Source organism: Lynx canadensis, chromosome D2 (genome assembly GCF_007474595.2).
Source record: "Lynx canadensis isolate LIC74 chromosome D2, mLynCan4.pri.v2, whole genome shotgun sequence".
Taxonomy (NCBI): domain Eukaryota; kingdom Metazoa; phylum Chordata; class Mammalia; order Carnivora; family Felidae; genus Lynx; species Lynx canadensis.
Window position 1 is genome coordinate 53,023,969 of NC_044313.2, and position 20,327 is coordinate 53,044,295.

The window sequence follows — 20,327 nt, forward strand, 5'->3', positions numbered from 1 at the left end:
TAAGCCTTAAAGCATGGATATAATTTCTGGAGGGAAGAAGGTATCTTAGATGGAAGAAAACACAGCATATGCAAAGAAACAGAACTGAGAAGGACTGGAATGTGTTCATGAAATGCCAAGCAGTCTCATGGGGTCTAAGTGCAGGCTTTGAGGGAGGGGCCCTGCTCTGGGGTAGGACCAGCAGTAGATTCTGATTTTGGCTTTTCCACTGTCAAAGGTACCTGCCTCAGAGACTCTATTGATCATGTCTGAGAATACATTTTCTCATTTTTATTTATTTATTTTTTAAGTTTCTTTCTTTTGAGAGAGAGCCCGTGCAAGCAGGGGAGGGGCAGAGAGGAGAGATCCCAAGCAGGCTGTGTGCTGACAGCCCAGGGCTTGATCCTGCAAACTATGAGATCATGACCTGAGCCGAATCAAGAGTCGGACCCTCAACCAACTGAGCCACCCAGGTGCCCCCACTTTCTCATTTTTAAAATGAGACAGTTGGGGCCATCTGGCTGGCTCAGCCAGTAAAGCATGCGACTCTTGATCTTGGGGTTGTGAGTTTGAGCCCTACATTGGGCATACAGTTTACTTAAAAAAAAAAAAAATGAGAGTTGGATTAGAACATCTCTGAGGTCTATTCCCAACTTTATAACTCTTAAGACTCTGGGTCAGGGGTTGGCCAACTTTTTTTTAAAGGGCCAGATAGTAAATATTTTAGGCTTTATGGACCATATAGCCTCTGTCACAACTTCTCAACTGTTGTAAGCTGAAAGCAGTCATAGAAAATATGTTAATGAGTGGGCAGGGCTGTTCCAAGAAAGCTGTACTTATGGATATTGAAACTTCAATTTTATATAACTTCATGCACTATGGAATCTTCTTTTGATTTTTTTTTCAAACATTTAAAAATATAAACACTATTTCAGCTCCTGGGCAGTATAAATTTTGGCCCACAGGCTATATATAGTTTGCTGACTTCTCCACTCCACAGAGAAATAAAAACAAAGGGGTGGGGGGCGTGAAGTGTAATAGCCCTCAAGAGCTAAAATAAGGAGTTTAGATTAATTTAAAAGACAATAGGAGGAGGTACAGACTTCTGAGCAAGACAAGTGTTGAGATCAGAACTGTACTTAGATTTACTAATAAGTAAATTGGCAGTAATGGATAGGAGTGAGAGGCTAATAGGTAACTATCAAGGAGGGACATTATTCTTTTTTTCTTAATTTTTTTAATGTTTATTCATTTTTGAGGGCCAGAGCGTGAGCAGGGAAGGGGCAGAGAGGGAGACACAGAATCCAAAGCAGGCTCCATGCTCCAAGCTGCCAGCATAGAGCCCGATGCGGGGCTCAACGCACCAATGGTGAGTTCATGACTAGAGCCAAGATGGACACTTAACCGACTGAGCCACCCAGGCGCCCCAAGGAGGGACATTATTAAAGTCTAATCTAGACTGGTAGCTTTGAAGAAGGAGAAGAAGAAAGGTATGGAAGGAAAGATCAACAGAACACTACTTAAAAAAAAGAAGAGGAAAAGGTTTATCTGGCAAACATAATAAAAGGGGTCAATTTCTGGACAAGAAGGGGGAAGAAGGGGATTCTGCATTCCCATTCCTCAGTGCCATCAGTATATGACTACAGGAGACTGAGGGATTTGCCTGTTTCTGGAAACTCTAGAACAAGCAGCCAATTTGGAGCTTCCAGTTCAAAGATAATAGTTTCCTGGTATATTAGGTAAAATGTAGCATTCATGTTTAGGTGTTAGAGACGCACTAGATATGGCAGTTTTAGAGATGATGTTTATTTATTTACGGCTCCTTTTTCTCCAGGGACTTTTCAGCAGCCTTCGCAAATTAGGAAAGAGTATTCATCTGGTGTACACAGATAATATCATTGCGCTTAGAATTTTAAAATCACTCTGCTGACTGTGACTTGGAATTTATCTCTATTTCTTCTTCCTCTGACAGAGAGAAAACTGCAGTGCTGCAAATACAACTGATTCAGCATTACGGTATCTACCAAGTGCAAGCAATCCCACTCTACGAGAGCACTACAAGCCTTCTAGAACTCAAACTTGTAAGGTGGGTGAGGTCGGAGGACAGAGTACAAACACATATACTCAAGTAGCTCTAATTCATGACAGTATCTTGTAAGAAACATAGACAAGCCTTATGGAAAGATTAATTTCAACTGAGCCGCCTGGAAAGAAGCTTCAGGGAGAAAGTGAGATCAACATCGGGCCCATTTTAACTCTTGGAAGGGTGATTCCAAGCATTGAAAATAGCACAAACAATAATAAGAAAAAGATATGAGAAAATACTGGATGTATCTTTTTTACTTCGAAAGTGGTACATTTTCATTTTTAGGGGAAAAACATGAATTATGGTAAGAAAAAAAAAGTTTAACCTGAAATCCCACCGCTCAATCCCACCACATTTTAGTATATGCTCTTCCACATATAGGATAATATAAAACAGGATCATTCTAAACATATCTCCCTACTGGTTTTTGCATAACATCTTACTGGAGTGATTAAAAACCACAGGCCTACCTGACATGAAGGCCAAGTATAGCTCTTTCCTTAGAGCTCCCACTTCAACTTGTTCTTTTCTCTTTCCTTCCAAGATCTCTATAGGTAGAGCCATGCTACTAGCCACTGTATTTAATTTTTCTTTTTTCCACATGAAATCAAAAAGGTATGTATGGTATGACTTATTTAACATACAACTTCAATATAGCCATTGTTGACACCTTTTAGGTTTTTGGTCCTGCATTTCAAAGTGAGCTCATTTGCATAATTAAAATACTGAAGTTCTGGCCCTGCCACTTATTAGCCCCGGGCTCTATGAGCCTTAGTTTCCTCATCTATAAAATAGGAGTAACAACCACATAGTGTTGCCCTAAGGATAAATAAAATAATTAGTAATTTTTAAAACCACTTTGTTTCACTGGTGCATTTCTGAAATTGAGAATACTGTGACTCCAAATGTAAATGAAGTAATAAAGAACTCTCTAGAATTTGCCCTGTCTTTCTCTATCTGCACTCCCCCAGTGCTTGAAGGCAGCCTTCCCTGTCTCTTGGATGGATGGCTCTCCAACAATGTGTGTCTCACTCTCCAATCTATGTTCCTCACCACTACCAGGGTTATCCTACCCAAACCCAAAACTGTCCATGTTATACCTCAGTTTAAAATCCTTCCACTGCCTCACATCCAGTGCCTAGAATGGTCCCCTTCTAGAAATTATCCTATAAATGTACTTGCACAGGCATAAAATGACTTAACTGTGTCATTCATTGCCACAGTCTGAAATAGCAAAAGATCACAAATAACCTGAGGTCCCTCCATAAGGGCCTAGTTACATAAACTATGTTACAGTCATCAATGGATTACTATGTAACTGTCAAAAGATTCAATATGTATTAAGAAATGTTCTCAAAGTATTTCAAGGGAAAAAAATCGAGGACCAGGGCAGTAATGATAGGTCACCACTTACATAAAAGGCGAACACATATTGCCTGAATATGCATAAACTATCTCTAGAAGCATACCCAAGACATTGGGTTTCCTGTGTCCATTGGTTTCCTATGAGGAGGAACCCTATTGGTTTCCTATTGAAACTGTGACTGATGTTCAAGGGTGGGATAGAGACTGTTTACTAAATCCCAAACCTTTCAAATTTCAAACCAGGTGAATTTTTTACTTATTCAAAAATTAAAGGACTTTTTGATTGGTTAATATGGCATATAAGTCCCTTCCCAAACTAGCACAATCTACCTTGGTAGTCTCATCACTAAAGCTTCCCCACTCCCTAACTGCACATTTACACTCTTGTATCTTTGCATTTGCACAGAAGGCTTTTCCATTTTTCTCTGGCTGACAAACTTGCTTGTGCTTCAAATACTGGCTCCCTGGGATGGAATGAACTTCCCCTCCTGTCTTCCTGCCATATTCTGCAAAAGGGCCTTTGGCCTGATTTGATTACATGTTTGCTCCCTGGCAAACATGGCTGGGTTCACAGTCCTACCTGAATCCATCAGAAGCTTCTACCCCTCAGATGCAAAGTCCAGACCTCAGAAGGCAATAAAAAGAGTGATGACACAGCAGCACTATTCACATGAGCCAAAAGGAAGGTACCTAAGTGGCTATCAATAGATGAATAAACAAAATGCAGTACATACATGCAATGGAGTATTATTATTAGCTTTAAAAAGGAAGGAAATTCTGACATAAGATACATGGATGAACCTTGAAGACATTATGTTAAGTAAAATAAGCCAGTCACCAAAGGAAAAATACCATATGATTCTACTTTATATGAGTTGCCTAGAGAAGTCAAACTCAAAGAGACAGAAAGTAGAATTATAGCTGTCAGGAACTCAGTGGAATAAGAAATGGGAAGTTGTGTGTAATGGGTACAGAGTTTCAGCTGGGGGCAATGAAAAGGTTCTAGAGGTAGAAGGTGATCATGGTAACACAACAATGTGAATGTACTTATTGTCACAGAATTGTACACTTAAAAATAGTTAAAATGACACCTTTTTATTATTTTTTTTATTTTTTATTTTTTGAAGACCGAGAGTGCAAGTGGGGTAAGAAGGACAAAGGGAGAGAGAAAGAATCCCAAGTAGGCTCCACACTCAGCACAGAGCCCTTCACAGGGCTCAATCCCAGAATCCTGGGATCATGACCTGAACCAAAATCAAGAGTCAGACGCTCAACTGAGCCACCCAGGGGCCTCTACAATGGTAGCTTTTATGTTACATGTATCTTCCTGCAATAATAAAAAAAAAAAAATTTTTTAAAGAAAGAAAGAAAAGAATCAGAGACTTCCACAGTCTCATGACAGTAATATTATCCTAGAATTCCTTCAGATTTCAAAAGTACCTTTCTATTCTCATCCTGGTATTAAGCTCTTATAGTTCTACACTCCAAGATGTTTTTTATCAAACCAAAAAAAAAAAAAAAAAGAAACAAAGGGAGAGAGAGAGAATATAATCTTTTTTAAAAGGTCTGATGAAAGAACAAGAGACTATTAAAACTGACAGGCAGATTTTGAAAAAGATACAAACAGAATTCTAGAAGTAAAAAATACTGTCATTTAAATTAAAAACTCAGTAGATGAACGAAATGACAGACACAGCTGCATGAGAATTAGCAAACTGGAAGAACTGAAGAAATTAACTAAAGGTAAAACACAAACCACTAAGAAATATGAAGGACAGAGTGATAAAGTACAACATTTTTCTAATTAGAGTTCCCAAGGGAGAGAATAAAATGAGGAAAGAGGTAAAAATTCAAAAAGATAATGGCTAAGAATTATCTAGGATTGATAAAAGAAATCAATCCTCAAAAATCAGGGAGCCCAAAAAAAAAATCTCAAGAAAGATAAATAAGGTCTTAAAAACCCCTGGGAGAAAAGTTGTAACCTGCAGCAAAACAACAATTGGCTGATGTGAATACAGAAACACTGGAATAATATTTTCAAAGTGCTGGAAAAAAATTACTATCAGCCCTGATTAGCATATCTAATGAAATTATCTTTCAAAAAAGAAGACAAAAGAAAGACATTTTCAGCCAAATAAAAGCTTAGAATGTATACTGCCCAAAGACCCCATTAAAGATAATACTAGCATAGGGGCCCCTGGGTAGCTCAGCTGGTTGAGCGTCTGACTTCAGCTCAAGTCATGATTTCACAGTTTGTGAGTCTGAGCCCTACGTTGGGCTCTGTGCTGACAGCTCAGAGTCTGGAGCCTGCTTCAGATTGTGGCTCTCCCTCTCGCTCTCTGCCTCTTCCCCACGTGTGTGTTTTTTCTCTCTCTCTCTCTGTCAAAAATAAAAATAAACATTAAAAAAAAAAGATACTAGTGTAGGGTGTACTTCAGGAAGTAGAGAAATATACCTAGAAGGAAGGTCTGTTTGTTCATCACTTCTCTTACATCTCAAAAAAATAGTAAATGTGGGTAAATGGGGAAAAAAGCAACAGTATAAGACAACAATACTATCTAACTTATGGGGTGAAAAAACAAGACAAACAAAATTTTGCACAACCATAAGTAAAGGGATCATGGAACTAGAAGTATTTTACAATCTTTATATTACTCAGGAAGATAGTAAAAATGCTATCTAAGACATTGACATTAAATACACATGTTTAAAAAATTTCCAGAAAACCACCATAAGACTAGAAATAACAGTATACCTTCTAAACTAGTAGTGTGGCCATCATATTCTTTGACTCTATTACCCCCATGTTGATAGGACATCTGAAAGAGATTCTAGCCCTCCTTTCAGATAAGAGATACTAAGCCCACCCAGTACCTACCATAGTATGTAGTCGTTATATATTTGTTACATTAATTTGGCTGTTCCAGAATAAAATGAATTCTATTTTACAAATGCATTATACTTCTCAACTCTACCTGGAAGGCTGATCCTATCTTACTTATTTTAGTGAGTGGCCTGACTATCCCTTCATCTTTTTTTCTTTTTTAGAAAATGGGACAATGAATGCTTGGGATAAAATACCAAATCCTAAGCTCCATTTCTTGATTCTAAATTGGGGGGACAAATATAGAGGGGGGGGGGTACTTTACTTTTCCCTTCACTATTGCTCCAAAGGAGTTATCAATCAAAAATTTAGATGTTTGATTCAATCATGAGGAAATGGCAATCAAAGCTCAGGCACCTAAACTGTGAGTGATATTTTCCCCACAGTTGGTAAAACTGTATATTCCACAACATATGGAATTCTACTGAAAGCTTTCACTGGCACTTTGCCTTGTTAAGCAAAAGTTAGAAGTTATGCTTAGACATTAAAAAAAAAAGAATCAACACTGCCTTTTCATTAGACTAACATTTTAAAATATGACTTAAAAATTATGGAAAATATCTTAATATATCTAACACTCATTGAGCTCTTAACTATATGACAGGCATAGTTCTAAACATTTTTATGAATTCATTAATCCTCACAATAACACATGATGAGTCAGGTAGTATTATGATTAGCTTTATTTTACAGAGGAGGACCATGAGAAATAGAGGTTAAATAATTTCCCCAATTTACATACCTCAGAGGTATCAATCAATAGTGGGATTTGAACCAAGGAGTTTAGCTCTGGAGTCTTTACTCTTAACCATTATACCCTACTGCTTTCCAAGATTCTTGTCAAGTTTGTATCCTGATTTACCTTGTATCTTTATCTAAAGTCTGACTTTGGTATTTGCTAACTCATACTAGATGCATTTTGCCAAACTTGTCTATTCTGTTTATTTGCAAAGCACTAAAACTAATCGAGAATTTCAAATCCATGTTATAGTTTTATTTACACTTAACAAATTCTGCATCTTCCTATGTTGGACAGGATTATTCCCACCTCACCCCAGGACTTTATGCCTGGAATTGATTCATTCAGGAAACAGGAATTAGATGGTCCTACTACATGCAATGCCCTGTGCTAAGCAAAAATTTACAGCTACTTTCCTAATTGGCAGCTAAACCTCACCAAGATTCACCCACAGCATGATATATATTTTTCCAAAAAAACATAAAACAGTTTTGGTAGGGAAGCAGCACATGGTCTTCCCATTTGTTCATTCCACAAGTATTCTTCAAGACTCTACTATGTGCAAGCACTATGATGGGTGCTGAAAATTCTGGGGCAAACACAGCAGAACCAGTATTTGCTCCTTAAGCCTCTAGTGGGGAGAAAGATGTTAAGTATCACACAGATAATTACTTACAATTGTGATAAGCAAAATAAGGAAAAAAGTATAGAAATCATATGATAGACAGACCTAACTTAGTTCTGGAGATAAAGTCAGGGAGGGTGTCCCTAAAACACTGGCATTTAATATGGAAGTTGAGGATTGGTAGAAATTGCCCAAATAAAGAAGCACTGAAAAGTAGTTCAAGCAGAGGAACAGCACTGTGCTTTGGAGGAAATGAAAACCCAGTGTGTCTGGAGTACCACAAGAAGACAACAGCTGAGGCCAATGCTCAAAGGTCTTTTCCTCACTATGAGGCCCACCACCTGCTCACTCTGCTGCTGGTCCACTCATATTTTCTCCGTGGCTCCAAGAAATAAAGCATTTACAGTACTAGCGCACAACCCCTTAAAATGGGTAACTTAAATTCTGCAAACAATTTCACTGGTGGAGAGGACATGGATAAGATAAATATTTTCTAAGATTATAAATTTCATCTGTATTTTAACAACTTGAAGCCAGAGACCATATCTTACATATCCTACTATCACTCAGGACACCTAGCAAGGTGCATAACAAGGGTCTGATAAATAATTTTGTTCTTTGGGGAGAAGAGCAAAGATAAGATATTTAAGTGTTAGTAGACTTGATTTTTTTCTGTGTAAGAATTATGCCGCCATTCATATATCCTTATCCACTTTAACTGTATATATAAAAACAGGTTGTCTACCTTACAGATAAAACCAATTCTTCAGAGATGCACTGAACAAAGAAAGAAGGCTTAAAATATAGGGAGCTAGGTAATAGAGGTCCCTCACCTCTCAACTCTAAGAACAAATGTGCTATTCCTCTTTCTTCACAGAAAGCTTACTTGTGGGAATAAGGTAAACTTATTTCAAAAGAAGGAATAACTTTTACTTGGATTGTGGCCAGCTGCAATGAAATTCAGCCACTTTCCTCTTAAAAGTCATTTGACTGGAAATCTTATCGGTGGGAAATTCTCTAGGGGCCAAAGATTCTATTTTCTGCAACTTGACAATATTTGTAAAACATTTTTAGTTCTAAGATTCACTACCTCTCATCCTCTATACACATAAAAATCCCACACTCATACCAATCCAATAAGCTGACTTCTAGTAGAAGTAACAAAATTTTTTGAAATCTAAAAGTCCAAATACGTAACAACAGAATATAATATCATTTATGAATCTTTGTTTTTCTCTTTGATTACATAGCCATTTGTATATAGCAACATTTGAAGGCAAGAAAAGAGAATCACCATGCCTTCCAAGGGAGGCAAAAGATAGTGAGCTATCCTCATTAGAATGACTAGCTGGGATAGCAACTATCAAAGCACAACACACTTGTGGAAGGAATACCATGAGCAAGGGACTAGGATAAGAACAGCACCAGAAATACCAAGAATATAGCCCCATTCTTGCCCTCCAGAAACCAACAATCTAAAGGAAATACCCTAAGGGAGGGGGCGGGGCAGGTGGGAGGGATAAGAAAAACCACAAATCAATCATCAGACTGATGACCCAATATACAAGGACACAAAATCTACCAAGCGACTGGAAAGAAAGCAACAAATCCCCAATTTCCTATGTCTAATTATACAAGTTCCCTTTTATCCATTACTCTCTCATACCCTACCTATCTCTTTGTCTGCACATATTGCTCATACCTAAATAGATTTAATCAGACTAAAGCCCCCATATCTTTAAATAGTATGTCAAGATTAGTTCTTTCAGGATCTAGCCCATTATTTTAAAATCATCTCATTCCACACTTACTGAAACAAGCAGTAAAGTACATCATGGCTCTTCAATGGCACATGACAAAGTCTTGGGATATTATAACAGACTGGGTCTCCTCACTTTTCTTTGCAAATTTTTTTTTAACATTTATTTATTTTTGAGAGATAGATCATGAGCGGGAAATGGGCAGAGAGAGGAAGACACAGAATTTGAAGTAGGCTCCAGGCTCTAAGCTGTCAGCACAGAGCCCAATGCAAGGCTGGAACCCATGAACTGTGAGATCATGACCTGAGCCAAAGGTGGACGCTTAACCGACTGAGCCACCCAGGCACCCCTTTCCTTGCAAATTCTTAAACAGGAAAGTGAATTAAAGGAGTTGAGGTATTGTTTGTTTGTTTTTTAACGGTGAAAAACAATAAGAACTGGTGCATCTATATATAGTTTAATTTGTATTTATATCCAGGGAAACACAAATTGGTTTGAAGTAGAGAGAGAAGACAGAGGAATTCATGACCCATAGTATGATACTATGCTGTAACCTGCAGGCCTCCAAATAATATATCAATACCAGGTCTAAATTGTTAAATTTTAAAAAGACATTGCAGTTTAAAAAGAATGCAAGATCCCAATGCCATTTTCAGTTAGGAACATGTTCTCACATTATGAATTTAATAAGTGGCCTGCGTACTTGAAATGACTCTGAAACAGAGAACCACAACCCAAAATAGCCTGAACACTTTTGTTATCTCAACCAATGGGCAGCTAGCCATTCGTTCCTTCCTCTTATACATATTCTACTTGTTTCAGACAAAGCCCACTATAAATTCACTGCAACTGTTCAAATTTGGCTACATCAGATGCTTCAAAGCTGGGGATGAAAAATATACATTGCACAAAATTTTTATTACAATATTTTTCACATAAGAAAGAAATGCTATGTACATGTTCACTTAGTTAAAAGAAAATTATATTGCACACCTATGGTCACAGCTTGACACTAGAAATAAAGTAATGAACACAACAGACATGGTCCCTGCCATTGGAGAACCTATAATCTAGTGGAGAAAACAAACATTGACTAAGTGTGATGAATGTCACAGGAGAGTATACACATGCCATGCTGAACTGGAGGAGAAGACCAGGAATAAAAATGACCTTCTCAGTTTTGATACATATGAAGCATAAGCATTTTATATGTGTATAAGTGGCTAATCATTAAATAAGTATATAAAATGATGAAACCACTTTTTTAACAAATATACAAGAAATATTAAAATCCAAATAAGTCCCATCCCCATTAAAGTAGTTGCCTTAATGCTGCCCTTATTCCTGGTCTGTAACAGAAGCCAACTTAAGACACTGTGGTTAATACCATAGGACTTTTACTCTAACCTTTATTCTGTCCACTTAGAGTTATACTAGTGCTATTTATACAAAAGCTTTAGAAAAACCCAACTTTCAGGGCACCTGGGTGGCTCAATCAGTTAAGCGGCAGACTCTTGATTTTGCCTCAGGTCATGATCTCGTGGTTTGTGAGATGGAGCCTGCAAGGGTCTCTGCGCTGACAGTGGAGCCTGCTTGGGATTCTCTCTCTCTCTCTCTCTCTCTCTCTCTCTCTCTCTCTCTCTTTTTCTCTCTGCCCCTCCCCTGCTCATGTTCTCTCTTTCCCTCAAAATAAACAAATAAACTTAAAAAAAAAAAAAAAGGCCCAACTTTCTACTACGTAGATACACAAATATTTAAATTGGGGCCCTATTAAAATTAAAACCATAGTTGTAGAAACATTATAATCTTCAAAACTCTCCAGTTCTCTCAATCACATGAGTAAATGTTAAGTATTATTGGAACAAAGTTCACGACCTGTCCCATCCATTTATCTCTTTTGATCCATAGTTTTTCATTTTTCTTTTTTTTTTTTTTTTCCAGAAAGAGAGAGAGAAAGTATGAGCAATAGAGGGAAAGAGAATCTTAAGCAGGCTCCATGCCCAGTGCAGACTCATGAACTGTAACATCATGATCTGAGCCAAAATCAAGAGTCAGTCGCTTAACTGACTAGGTCACCCAGACACCCCTTCATTTTTCAAATGAAAGTTCATGATTCCCCAAAGAGTCCACAAACTACTTCAAATACTATTTAAATACAGAAATCCTACAAAACTACTTTAAATACTATTAGTTGTAATAGGCTTTCAATCTGAGCAGGCATATATACTATAAAAAGCCTTTATCTGTTTTGCAGGCATAAATACTTCTGGTGCTGATCTATATCTACTCTTTTTTTTTTTTTTAAAGAAATGCTGCAAAATCAAATGTTACTGTGAAACAGAACCATACCTTCACGTCATTCTTTTCACATAGGCCCGTCATGCAGGCCATGCCAAAAAAAGGTTTTAAACAGATAACCTTGCCAGGCCCAGGACAAACGGAAACTCTATGACTAACAGCATTCTCGTTGTTTCAGACTCTAGGTGGAAAACTTCCACTGATATTTAACAACTTTGCTCTAAGTGGACACAGAATAGTGGAGTAGAGAAAGCAAAGGATACAGAGGAAGAAAAACAGAGTTTGGGTTCAAGCTATACCACTAACTAGCTGTGCCACTGTGGGCAGGTTACTTAATTTCTCTGATCTATATAGTATCCTCATCTATAAAACCAGGACCATCGCAATACCTACCTTAATGGATTACTATGATACCGCATATGAAAGTATTTTATTGGGGCACCTGAGTGGCTCAGTCGGTTAAGCGTCCAACTTCAGCTCAGGTCATGATCTTGCAGTTTGTAAGTTTGAGCCCCACATCAGGCTCTCTGTTGTCAGCACAGAGCCCACTTCAGAGCCTCTGTCTCCCCCTCTCTCTGCCACTCCCCCACTCACTCTCTCTCAAAAATAAACATTAAAAAAAAAAGAAAGTATTTTATTAACTATGAAGGATTACACAAATGTTATTATTCCCTTTATTTTTTCCTTAATATAGGAATTATATGCTCATTTTAAAAATTGGAAAATACAGGAAAATATGAAGAAGAAAAAAATCACCCACAGGCCTATCACCATTGTTGTTGTTGTTTTTTAAGATTTTGTTTTTTTCAAGTAATCTCTATACCTAATGTGGGGCTCAAACTCACAACCTTGAGATCAAGAGTTGCATGTTCTTCCAACTGAGCCAGCTAGGCACCCCCGTTATTTATCTTAACTGAAATAAATCTAACATCAACCAAAAAAAAATTAGAGCAAAAATAATTTCCGATGTTAATGATAATTTACAAATGACAAAATTAATTGCTGATCTTTTTTTAAGAGCAGAACGGCCTTTCCCATGTATCAGTTTAAAGTAAAGACAATCCTGCTATTTGTACCATAGCTGGTCTCAACAGGGTATAATATATGGGTGAGGCTCATAAAAGTCAAGGCCACAAAAACTCCCAAAATAAATATTTCATGAGCCCAAGGAGGAGTTACAACACATGCCCTCAGATGCAATGGAGAAGGCAAAGTGTCTGAAGTCCCATTAATAAAACTACCATGACCATATGATCACAAAGACTGACAGATTTCTATGGGCCACTTCAGTGGGAAAAAAAGAAAAATTTATATGCCATGCTACAAAACAGGCAGTCTAAGACTTCTGACTTTTTCACACTGCTCATTGAATCCCACCCTTGGAAATTCTTACCCCTCCTCTGTTTTTCGTTTCCCACCCTTCTTTGTCTCAGCACCTCTTCCTTGTTTTGTTTTTTTATTACATTAGAATCACTCTCTATGTTTAAAATGGCCTTATTCTATACAATGGAATATTATTCAGCAGCAAAAAGGAATGAAGTTCTGATACATACTATGCTACACTGTGGATGAACCTTGAAAACATTATGCAAAGTCAAAGAAGTCAGAGACAAAAGACCATATATTTTATGATTCCGTTAACATAAAATGTCCAAATAGGCAAATCCACAGAGACAGAAAGTAGACTGGTAGTTGTCTAGGCCTGAGAAAGTGGGGGATCAAGAGAATGAGTGACTGCTGATGGGTACGAGGTTTCTTTTTGACGGGATAGAAACTTTCTAAAATTAGATTGCAGTGATGGTTACACAACTCTGTCAATATATTAAAAAACACCTAATTGTACACTTTAAATGGGGGAATTGTATGGTATGTGAATTACATCTCAACAAAACTGTTTTTAAAACATGGTCCTCCTCAGGATCCTGAAAAAAAGGACATGCAAATAAATACTCCCATCTTACCCCTCCCTAAGTGTGGAGTAAAAATGATAACTCAGTTGCAATAAGATAGGTATTAAAAGTGACCGGACTACTTCTGTTTAACAAATATACTTGAAATTACAACTCCAAATGAGTCTTACCCCTCCAAAAGTAGTCACCTTAATGATGCCCTACGTCTAAACTTGGTCCTCAGATTCTCAATAATTCTATGCCTCTGTTTGGGTCATTCTTTCCACTTAGGATGCTTTCTTACCACATGTTTAAATGTTCAAATTCCAGCTGTCTCAAATGCTACATCCTCCTTGAAGCCTTCCCTATTCTCCCACCGAAAGTAACCTCACCTTCCTCTGAACTTTCACAGTACTTCACTTCCTTAGTGTCACTTGGGACTTTCAATCTAGTATTATACTTATTCTGCCCAGAATCATACTTACTGCTTTGACATTAAAAGGGAGTCTCAATAAACACCTGTTTGATAAGTGAGTGACTATGCTTAACAATCAAGAAGTTCATCTTCATCTGGTAAACTTTCATTGTGGAAATGTCCAAAAGGCACTTGGACTCAAGAACGACACATAAAATAGTAGGGCTAAGGAATGCCCACCGCAGATAAAATTTTCTGGACTAATTTGACACATATATGTAAATAATCTGAGAGAAATTCTCAAACAGAAGAACTGGAATAAAGATATAACTTCCCAAGGTAAATGAAAGAAGCCTGAATTATATAGATTCCAGAATATTTGTTCAAAAATCAGTTTCATTATTTTATAGTAACACAACGTTTTTTCCTAGCAAAACCTGAGGACGCCAGTATCAAGTTCCACTAACTCTTCCTCTACTATATTTCTAGTTAACTCCTTCTCCATTTTCGCTGCCACACTCAAAGTCCAGGTCCTCAATTTTTTCATGACCAGCCAACTTAAAAGTTCTCCTAATTTATCTCCTCTCCTACAGTTCCTTCTTTCCTTCAGCAATACTTATTGGGCCATCCTGTGAGGCCCATTCTCCAGACACAACCTAGTTGAGAACTTGACACATGTACACAATTCATCACAACACTCAGTAGCATATATATAAGGGCCACAGCTGGCACTGAGAATTCCACGCAATGGATAGGTCCCCTGGCCTCCAGAGAACACAACCTATACAGTCTCCCTCAAAAACTATTCTCATCCACTCCTCCCTCCCACTGTCTTTGTTCATCTTGGATAAGATGACTGGATAAGGCCTTCTGTTTAACTGCCATATGTCATACACTGACTTCGTCTCTAATTTCTCTCCAACTTACTTCCTGAGCTAGTCCAGACAATATACTTGTTGTAACCTGGAAATGACTTACCAGTACCTTTGTTCATTTTAACTATCAGCACAATCCTCCCAACTTTCTCTTTGCTAATTCAGATGTACCACCAACCTCAAGTCCCTTTCTTTGTATGTGTTGGGATGCAACTATATGTATTTTTTTTTTCAGCTCATGACTGGCCTTATTTCTTTTGTATTTGTCTCATGATACCTTTGCAGTGTTTCCTAACTAAGGGTGTATCACAACCAACTATGAAGCTTCTGAAAAATACAAAGGCCTTGAGACTACCCCATGAAAGGCTCCTCAGTTAAGTCTGAGATGGGAGCTGGACAACTTTATTCCTAAAAACCCCTCTAGTGATTCTGATGCACACCCCAACCTGAGAACCACTGATTTATTACAATGCTCCCTAGGCAGCATTCACTTCTTATTAATTCATGCAATGAAGCTCATAAATAACTTTTCTCTAAATAGCCTAACCAGATATCAACCCCTAGACTAAACTAGCTCTGTTCCAAGTGCAACATGTGGTTTTAAGATTTCATTTCCTGAAGTATTCCATGGGGGGACACTATTACTCTGTCTCTTTACATTGTTTCCTATTTGTTGAAAAATGGAGGTCTGGAATGCAGCCATGTTAGACAACACTACTTAAGAATGTACTCTGGAGTCTTAGATTAAAATTAGTTACAAAAAGAACAAGAACAATATAGAACTAGATATTCTGAATGAATACTGCATTCTTACTGAATAGATTCTTACTAAATCTATACAGAACGAAATTGAGGAATTTAGTCGGTGGGGTCCCCCCCCTTCCTAATTATCAGTCTCTTGAACTGGCTGAGAAGGACCCCTAAAGACTGAGGTAGACTTTCAGCGGCTAAAGTGCCACTAGTACATTACAGTGCTCTAATCAGACAAGTAAACCAAGCCCCACCCAGACCCACACTTGCCTCCCAAGCTGCCAACTACCCTGACATACACTATTTACACAGCTCAGTGGGGGAACAGTATGAACTTTTTCCAAAGTTGTCCCTTAGAGGCAGCAGGGGTCTGAGTGAGTCACCCACCCAGGGTGGGAAAGAAGTGTGATATTAGTCAGGGAAATGTTAGGAGGCTGGTCACAGCACCTCTTTTCCCATTTCAGAAGTGAGCTCCGCCTCCCCTAAGAACCACCTCTGTTATTAGTCACAGCTGTGGGCTACAGAGGTCTGCAGGGCCACTCAGCCACCCAGCAAAGTTGTGGGTTGGGGAGGAGACGCCCCGTTCTCCTCTCCGGCAGGGGCCTCTCTCCGGCAGGGGCCGCAGATCCCAGATTCCACAGGCCTCTCCCAACACTCCATCTTGCTTCCTGCCCGGAGGAGGGGCGGAGGAGGAGGGCCCCCAAGTCTAGAAAGGCCCCAGAAGGAGGAAGCCGTTTGACAGCAGGTAAAGCCAGGTGGAAATCTCCACGGGAGGGAATAAAATGAAAGGCCGCAGGGTGAAGCAAAAGTGGAAAAGGGACTCGGGGTCATGAATTATTGCATAAACAAATATAAAGAAATTACCCGGTGTTTGAGAGTGCCAGAGGTGTGAGCAGAAGTAGAAATGCCTAGGAAGGAAGGAGGAGATCGAGAGACGAGTGGCAAGTAAGACAAGTAGACAAAAGAGCCCGACTCGGGGAGCGCGAGGGGAAAGAGTGGTGGGTGAGGGAGGTCTCCGGGTGAGGGGCAAAAGTATTAGAAAGGTGAACAAGGCCGCTCAAATAAGAATCCCTCGAAGGAAAGGCAGGGGAGCGCGCCCGCACATAGGCCAGACTGGGGAGGCCTAAGAAGGAACTGAGAGCAAGACTGTCAACGCGAGGGGCGACAGCCTGCTGAGTGAAAGGGGCCATCAGACACCCTAAAAACTATCCTTTACTGAGCGCCTACTGTGGGTCACAAGCTGCGCTAGGCACTTTACAAATACCACCTCGCTGAATCTTCACAACAAACCCGCAAGGCAGGCATTATTATGATTGCCCCCATTTTATGGATGAAGAAACTGAGGCCCAGAGAAGCATAGGGGCTCGCTCAAGGTCACAGAGTGGGGGGACTGGGATTAGAACCCACGGCCATCTGGCTGCAGAACCCACGCGCAAAGCCACAGGCAGCAAGCCGGCAAAGGGGAGCCATTGGAATGTCTCCTCACCCCGCTCCCCACTCCAGGCCTAGCGCGCTCACCCGGACAAGGTTGCTGACTGCCGCCTGCACAGCGGCCACCGGCGCGGTGAGGTCAGGGATGGCTTTGCCGTCCACCTCGCCTTCCTCGTGCATGATCACCAGGTGGGAGATTTGCTGCGCCACCGGCTCCAAAATGCTCTCGATCGTGCGCGTATGAAACACCGGCATCGCGGCGGCAAGCAGGAGGCGGCGAACCGCTGGCTACAGAGAATTGGGAACGGCTGGGCCGGGAACCGGCAAAGAAACCGACTGCGAGCAGCAACTACGGAGTCGGGGCTTCCCTCGGCGTAACCAGCCCCGCGGGCGCCCCGCCCTCTCATGTAGCCGCGCCCAATGGCAGCACCATTCAGACCGGGTCCGCCACTCCTATTGGTCCCACTTCAAGATGCTCCGCCCTCGCCACCGCGCCGCCAAGAACCCGCCCCGCCCCCATTCCCAAGGGAGGGGCCTGGGATTGGGGCTGAGCCGCAGGGATTGCGACCGGATTCCGGAGCCCTAACGCGGGGCGCTCCTTATAAGGGCATGGTGGGAGCGGAGCGTGCGGCTGGAATCAGCAGCCCCGCCCCCAGGAGCCACCTCCCGCCAGGGCTCTGCAGAGCTCCGCCCCTCTGCAGAATCACCTCAGCGGGGCGGGGTCTCCTCACCTCCCGCGGCTCTGGAGTCCCAAGAGATCAGGGTCTCCCCGCCCCCTCCTCAACTTTTCCCTTCGCACAGTTCCCTCAAAATACTCTTTCCATTTCCTCTCAGTAATACGTGGAAATATTTTTGGTAAAACATTCATATAACAGGAATGCACATGTAACATGAGTGCCCCATTCATTCACACACACACTCCACCCACTCCCTCAGAGATTTTCACTGTTAATAGTTTAATGTGTAGCCTTCTAGACTTTTGGGTATTCATTTTCTTGTACATGTATATTTTCTAAGTAAGTGGGATTAAACATTTTCCTGGAATTTGATATTTTTCCCCCTAATTAAAATCCCCTGGTTATCTTTCATCATTGATAAATATAGGTCTAACTTCATTCTTTTTTAATGGCTGCATGGTATTCCATTGCATTAAATCAAACAATTTATATAACCAATTTCCTACTAGTGGACATTTAGATTAAATTCTGTTTGTCAGTATCAAAAAACAATTCTGCATGACCAGCATTGTGTTGTGCACGTGTGTAAATATCTAGGACAGAAACCTAGAAAGGAAGTAAAAATGAAAAAGTTTTATCAAAAGTTTTACATTTTGATACAACCAAATTACCTATTCCTCTCACAGCACACTTTATATTAAAGACATCTTGTGAATATATCTCTGATTCTCTTTCACCCAAACTTTCCCATTCCAAGGTAACACTTTCACTAATACCACCAAGCTGACATTCCTCAAGTCAAATGAAATTATTTCTCAAGGTCCCACATTTTCCAAGAGGCTAAACTATGTGTGTTTTCCTGTGCAATTTTTGAAGCTATTTTTGTCTGGTAATATATATCCCCTATTTCTACTCTGCATGTTGCCAAATCCTGCATTTTTTTCTTCTCATAATATCGTCACTGTTTGGCTACTACTTCCATATCCTTATAGGTCACAGAATTCTATATCTATTTTAAGCTAACATTTATTTATACTTTATAAGTTCTAGGCACTGTATAAACCCTTATTCAAACTGAGGTATATGCAGTTTATACTACTTTATTCTCCCCCATTTTACAGATAAGGAAACTGAAGCTCTGTCGTTCATCTGAAGTTTCACCTAGGACCGGCTAAAGGTAAGGAAACCAAGCCAGGCATCTTCCCTTCCAATAGGCCTTCCTCCACAACCCTCAGCAGATGGGTGACCTCAAAAGACATCTTTACCTCAACACTGAGACTCACTAAGTAACTGGATCAAGGGAGGGAAAGAGACCCATGGCCACCTAACAGCTCTCAAACATGCTGTGGCCCTGATAGCTTGAGTTGGGAATGGCCACCATAATCCCTCACCCCTAGATACTATGGGGGGGCCCACATGGAATCCTGCCTAAGGCAGAACAGAAATCAGCTGTGGTCACTGGACAGGAGTGGGGAAGAAAAGGTCAGTGGGGGCAGGGGACCAAGAGGCTGGGGGAGCAGGCTGCCTAAAACCCATCCAGAGGAGGTGGTGAGAGACAGGACCGTGCAAAAGTGGAGATTCCAAACCCCCGATGTGTGCTCCATTGTCTCATTGGACTTGTAAAATACAAACTCAAAGATAAAGTTGGGTTTTTTTTTTTTTATTTTTTATTTTTTTTGAGAAAGAGAGAGAAAGAAAGAGAGAACGAGTGGGGGAGGGGCAGAGAAAGAAGAGGAAAGAGGATCAGAAGCGGGCTCTGCGCTGACAACCGATATGGGGCTTGAATTCACGAATCATGAGATCATGACCTGAGCCGAAGTCAGACTCTTAACTGACTGAGCCACCCAGAGGCCCCTCAAAGATAAAACTATAAAAATTAAGACAATAACCCACGAGCATTACACCTCAAATGTGAAGCTCTTATGAGTGCAGGGCCCTGTGCAACCACCCCAGCCTGTGAACCTGACCCTAGTTACACAGCTAGTAACCATGTTAGTCTGACCACGACTAACTCTTAATTACTAAACAGCTCGCAGGAACTCCCTTGCCTGATGGATCCTCTCTACAAAACTAATAACATTTTTGTCTAGTCTACCACAGCTACCAAAGCTGTTTTCTCTGCTTATTATCTCACATAGTAATAGTAATATATGGGCAATGGAATTACATATGATCTTTTTTCTGTAATCCTTACTCTGCCCCCACTTTAATAATTATATACTTAAGTGTAGTTTAACACTTTCTTCTGGCCCATGTATTTCCTGCAAATCAGCAGCAAGACTCAGAGACTTAATCATGCAATAGACTTCTAACTATATCATCCCTGCCTCCAATTTTATACTCCAGGCTACTCCAGACTAACCATATTTAACCTCCCTAAAATACCACATGGGATGTCCAAGCCACATGCTCCCCTCCATCCACATCCGTGTCCACGTCTGTCCACCTCCTCCCCCACACTCATGCACACCATCCAAAATCTTCCATGGCAACTTTTAACCTATGTTAACGTCAACGTCCTCCACAGTCTGTGTTCAGACCAACCTCCTTGCCT

At 40.2% G+C, this 20,327-nt stretch overlaps 1 protein-coding gene across 2 annotated transcripts in view; it reads right to left on the reverse strand.

Moving 5' to 3' along the window:
* VCL (vinculin) overlaps positions 1 to 17,448 on the reverse strand; it is a 110,275-nt gene extending 92,827 nt beyond the window's left edge. Inside the window, exon 1 of one of the 2 annotated variants that reach the window (XM_030334251.1) lies at positions 17,184 to 17,448. In XM_030334251.1, the coding sequence (XP_030190111.1) occupies positions 17,184 to 17,351 (168 nt within the window). In that variant the 5' untranslated portion in view covers positions 17,352 to 17,448. The remainder of the gene's footprint in view (positions 1 to 17,183) is intronic. The other variant, XM_030334250.2, reaches the window with a different exon arrangement.
* Between the last annotated feature and the right edge of the window lie 2,879 nt (positions 17,449 to 20,327).